The sequence below is a fragment of the Otolemur garnettii genome, unplaced genomic scaffold, assembly GCF_000181295.1.
Source record: "Otolemur garnettii isolate 467f Iridium unplaced genomic scaffold, OtoGar3 scaffold00068, whole genome shotgun sequence".
Taxonomy (NCBI): Eukaryota; Metazoa; Chordata; class Mammalia; order Primates; family Galagidae; genus Otolemur; species Otolemur garnettii.
Genome location: NW_003852463.1, coordinates 2,287,720 through 2,293,569, shown reverse-complemented (window position 1 = coordinate 2,293,569; position 5,850 = coordinate 2,287,720). Strand labels below are relative to the sequence as shown.

General features: G+C 44.5%; 1 protein-coding gene across 1 annotated transcript in view; it reads left to right on the top strand.

Annotated features, from left to right (window-relative positions):
- CUNH2orf78 (chromosome unknown C2orf78 homolog) overlaps nucleotides 1-2,359 on the top strand; it is a 10,264-nt gene extending 7,905 nt beyond the window's left edge. Inside the window, exon 3 of the mRNA XM_003793467.1 lies at nucleotides 423-2,359. Within this exon, the coding sequence (XP_003793515.1) occupies nucleotides 423-2,359 (1,937 nt within the window). The remainder of the gene's footprint in view (nucleotides 1-422) is intronic.
- Nucleotides 2,360-5,850: the final 3,491 nt, after the last annotated feature.

Sequence of the window (5,850 nt, the reverse complement as noted above, 5' to 3'; positions counted from 1 at the left end):
TCAGGCAATCCACCCACCCTGGCCTCTCAGAGTTCTAGGATTATAGGTGTGAGCCACCATGCCTGGCCCCCAAAATCACTTTTTACTTGATTTATAACAACCCTATGAAAAAAATATATATATATATTTACAAACAGCAAAAAAGGAAAGGAATAAATTCAGCATTCAAAAAGAGGTTCAAGTCTGGAGTCCACAGATAGGCAGAATTTTTGTATATATATGAAACAGTGACATCTAATGTGAACTAGTAACAACTAGGACAGTCACTGCCTATCTCCTAATGAGGAGCCTTGTCCATGGTACTCAGGAAGAGCTAGTAGAAATGCCTTGCCCTCTGGTAGAAGGTGCCTGACTGCTACATTTCTGTTTAGGGAGAGCATCTCACTTACCAGGGACTGATTTCTTCCTTTATTCCTTTGTAGTGATGGAAACTTCCCTGGGGATGGATACTTCCCTAGGGATGGATAATTCCCTGGGATTGCAACCTCCAAGCCAGACACTTTCTCTGCCACAAACTCCAGAATTCCCCAAGTCCTGCAGTAGCAGAAATATCCAGATAATTGAGAGTAACCCACCTCCTGACTTCGGGGATATTTCTTTAATAGCTCCAGTCCAGAGTCCTTCTGATTTCTTGGCACTAAGTCCAGTTTCCAGCCAGGAAAAAACAGAGAATAAGAATTTAGATGAGATTACAATGAAGCTTCCAAAGCCTCTGGATGCCTATCCGATCCCAATAGAAAACCATGATCCTCCACTACTTCCTTTAGAAATCCCTGATATTCACCAGCTTCTGGCCTGCATTGATCCTCTTGGCCATGAGGTGCAGCCTGATGCTAACATTGCCAGTCTAGGAAAGAATAGCCTGAGTCTTGAGGACCACGGGACACTTGAAAATGAGATGGAGTCTAGCAGTAGTTTTTCAGACATCACAACACTGGTGAAAGATATTAACCTTCCCCAGCTCTTTGATTCCTTAAAAGATCTTGACCAATCCAAAGATCTTACAGGATTCAAAGCCAAAGATACCAAAGCCATCAAGGTGAATCAGGTACAGGAAAAGTCAAGTGTCATTAAGGGTCCCTCTGATCAAGTCAAGAAGAACAAGCTTAAAGCTTCTGAGCCTCTAAGTGATGCTCCCAAGGCCAAAATCCAAACAAAGAGCCCAGAGAACCTGTTTGGGGAAGAAGTGATTATTGTCAGTGCCAGTGACAGGGCTCCTGTGAACACTGCTAAGTATTCTAACAGCAAACCTCAGAAAGCTGCGTCTAGCAAGAACAGCAAAGCTAAGGGTCATAGGCAGGAAAAGACCAAAAAGGCCAGAGACAACAATGCCAAGAAAGCTGAGGAAAGTAAGCGGTCAGGGAACAAAGTCAAGGCAGAAGAGAAGCCAACCATTCCCAAGATGAAGCGGAAGAGAAATCAACTTGAGCTTAGCCAAGAGAATTTTAAAAAGCCTCGAAGCTGCCTCGGCATGCACATGCTGGAGTCTGTGCAGGTTTTCCATGCCCTGGGGAAGAAGAATGATAAAAAAACTGGACTCACTTCCTCCTGGAATCTGGGGAATACAAACAACACCAAAGATCCCAAGCCATCCCCAGCTTTTAAATCATGGCTGGATACCCGACATGAGGGTAAAGGTTCTGAGAAAACTCAAGTCAAAGCCCAGAAAACAGATGGCAGTGCTGAAAAAGAATGCTCATCTCCATCAGATTATGAGCTACCACCACCAGGGAAGGTCAAGTTGGTACCTTTGCCCTTTCCAACCATGGAAAAACCTCAAGCTCGACCTGTCCCTCGACGGCCACAGTCTGTGGCCTCACATAGGCCTGCTGCAGCTTACCCTGCCCGGCCTGGTTCGACTAACTCAGCTCAATCTTCTGTAGTTAATTCATACCGACCAGCTCCTGCCAATGCATCTTCAATAGGTCCTGCCAGACCAGCTCGGCCAATTTCGACCAATTCAGCTAGACCTGGTTCAATCAACCCTACCCAGGTTAATGTGCCTCAGTCTACTGCTTCTAAGCCTGCACTTTACAAAACATCATCTTGCACTTCTTTCCGACAGGAGCCTATTTCCAATGCTGTGATCAAGCCCCATTCACCAGCTAAGCCTCGAAACCAGTATGTCCTCCAAGACTTCAGCACCCAACCAATTCCATGGAGGAAACCTGATATTTCTGGGCCAGTCATATCAAGGCCTATCACAAAAGAGCAGAGGCCAGAGCGTGAAGCCATGAAAAGGCAGGCTCAAGAAGAGCGTGAGAATGCTGCCAAATTCACCTCTCTGGGGAAACTGCAATATTTCATTGAGAGAGAAAAAGAGATGGAAATTTCACAATACTATGGCTATGTAATGTAAGAAATGCTAAGCCTCTTGGTACCATTTTGAGTACCAGATGGTTTTCCACGTAGATAGATAGGTACAAATTTCTCTATTCTAACATATTTTAAAACTTAATAAAACTGAACAAAGAAATGTAATAGAATTAATAGATGAATAATAAAGAAGCTTTTAAGTTGTGATATGCTGTTGATTGTGGTTTTTCTTTGGTGGATGTGGGGATCAAAGTCTGCATTAGAAAGAAGGGACTCAAAGTCAGGTGGGAGAATGGGGGGAAGAATTAAGAATTGAGGAAAGAGGAGAGAATCTGTTCCAGGACTAGGAAAGCCAAAAAGGGACAAATTTTTGTGAGTTGATAAATAATCAGCAATGTGGCGAAAGGCAGAAGTAAGACACAGAGTCTAAGGTTAGGGCTAAAAAGAATAAAATTCAGATTAAGTCGGACATAGCAGAAGATGAGTCTGGGTTAACCACAGAAATGTAAAAAAAGCTTTCCTGGAGGATGGCCTTATATCTCATGACCTACCAGATTAAGTATTTTAGAAAATAAGATCAGGGCACATTTCCAACAGATTTGGATTACCTTGTGTGTATGTCATACAGAGTTGATAAAGGTGAATAAACAACATAGGGGAATCTACCAGGGGAGTAGCAAGGGGACCCTGGTATCCTGGGACAGCTGATGACCCTAGCAAGTGAACTCCACCAGCATGAGGCCCACCCAGAACAGGGCCTGGAATATAAACACCACTTACTCAACACTTGTGCCCTGGGCCAGCGAGATGCATTACTTAGTTAACCTTCGCAAGGGCACACAAGGCCAGTATCACTGTGCCACTTTATAGGGTGGTTAAGCTATGGGCTGGGATCACAATGCACACGAGGCTCATGGGCCTCCGAAGTCCTCAGTGATTTCCAGCGTCCATAGGCAGCCAACCTGGCTTTCAGAGCACAGCCTCCACACGAGATCAAACTTCCGGAGGGGCCTAGATATTAAGCTGAGAGGCCCACCATTTCCTCCTCCACCGACCCCGGCGCGTGATATCATCTTGGACCTTCGCCATCAACTGGAGCGCACGAGAAAAATTAAGGAGTTGGGTCCATTTCCACCGGAGGGCAGCGGTTGGAGCGCGTGCACGCCAGGTCACCTTCCAAAAGCCGCTGGACCCAGGAGCCCAATGGTCCGAGACACTGGTTGGGGGGCGGGGGGGCGAGTTAAGGGCGTGGGGGGTGGGTGTCTTAGAGCATAGTGGGAGAAAGGGTGTGGGACCATAGGGAGCGGTAAAGGGAGGGTAGGAAGGGAATAGAATGGGGAAGGGGGGGATGGGACAGCGGGTCGTCACTATGGAAAAATCAGTAATTTACTTTTTTTTTTTTTTGAGACAGAGTCTCACTCTATCGCCCTGGATAAAGCATGATATCATAGCTCACAGCAGCTTCAAACTGGGGCCGAGCAATCCTCAGTAGCTGGGCCTATCGTCATTTTTCTATTTTTATTTTATTATATTTATTTATTTTTTCAGTTTTTGGCTGGGGCTGGGTCTGAACCCGCCACCTCCGGTATATGGGGCCAGCGCCCTACATTTTTCTCTTTTTAGTACAGACAGGTCTGGCTATTGCTTGGTCTCAAACTCCTGTACTCAAGCAATCCGCCTGCCTCAGCCTCCCAGAGTGCTAGAATTACCATTGTGAGCCACCTCCACAGCTGTAACTTACATTTTAAAGATATTTTTGGATACTGTATTGATTTTTCTGAGATATAATTCATATAACAAAATTCATGGTTTAAAAATAATATAATTCGGGCTGGGTGGTGGCTCATGCCTGTAATCCCAGCACTTAGGAGGCCCACGCAGGTGGATTGCTTGAGCTCAGGAGTTTGAGACCAGCCTAAGCAAAAGCAAGACCTCATCTCTAAAAAAATAAATTGATTAATTTTAAAAAGCCAGTCGTTGTGGTGGGTGCTCATAGTCCCAGCTACTTGAGAAGCTGAGGCAAGAGAATCACTTGAGCCCAAGAGTTTGAGTTTGCTGAGCTGTGATGCCACAGCACTCTACCAAGGGCAACAAAGTGAGACTCTGTAATAATAGTAACAATAATAATAATAATGATAATACAATTGAGGCCCGGTGTTGTGGCTCACACCCATAATCCTAGCACTCTGGGAGGCTGAGACAGGTGGATTGCTTGAACTCAGGAGTTCTAGGCCATCCTGGCAAGAAGGAGACCTGTCTCTACCAAAAATGGAAAAACTAACCAGTGTTGGGCAGGTGTCTGTAGTCCCAGCTTGGGGGAAGCTGAGGCATGAGAATTACTCGAACCCAAGAATTTGAGGTTGCTATGAGCTGTGATGAGGCCATGGCACTCAATCCCAGGGAAACAGAGTGAGACTATGATTCAAAAAAAATAACAATACAATTCAGTAGTGGGATCATGCCTGTTAATAGCCACTGTACTCCAGCCTGGGCAATATAGCAAGACCCTGTTTCTCATTTTGTTTTATTTTATTTATTTATTTACTTACTTATTGAGACAGAGTCTCACTCTGTTTCCTGGAATTGAGTGGCCTGGTGTCATAGCTTACAGCCATCTCAAACTCTTGGGCTCAAGTGATCCTCTTGCCTCAGCCTCCCAAGTAGCTGGGTTTATAGGTGCCTGCCACAATGCCTGTTCATTTTTTCTATTTTTAGTAGAGATGGATCTGTCTTGCTCAGGCTAGTTTCTAACTCCTGAGCTCAAGCAATACACCCACTTCAGTCTCTCAAACTGTTTAGGACTACAGGCATGAGCCATCACACCCAGCCCTATCTATAATTTTAAATAATAATAATAAAATGAAAAGATATAATTCAGTGGCATTTAGTACACTCACGGTGTGGTACAACCATCACAACTATCTGATCATAACATTTTTACCATCCCCCAAAGAGATCTCTCAATCCGTTAGTAGTCACTCCCCAGTCCCATCTCCCTCTGGCCCTAGGCAACCATCAGTCTCTACAGATTTTCCCTTTCTGCACATTTTACATAAAAAGGAATCATATCCTATGTGACCTTTGATATCTGGCTTCTTTCACTTAGCATAATGTTTTCAGGGTTCGCCTATGTTGTAGCGTGTGTCAGTACTTCATTATTACGGAGTATTCTGTTGTATGAATATACCACCTTTGTTTATCCACTCATCAGCTGCTGGACATTTTAGTTGTTCCCACTAGTAATTTACATTTATTGAGAGTTTATATTATTTCATTTATTTTTTCAAGACAGGGTCTTGCTCTGACACCTGGGCTAGAGAGCAGTGGCATCATCATAGCTCACTGCAACCCTCCAACTCCCAGGCTCAAGCAGTCCTCCTGCCTCAGCCTCCTTAGTAGCTGGGACTACAGGCAAGCATACCATGATGAGATAGCTTTTCTTCCTTCTCCTCCTCCCCCTCTGCCTCCTCCTTCTCTTTTGCTCCTCTTCTTTCTTTCCTTCCTTTCTTTTCTTTTCTTTTTTTTTTTTTTTTT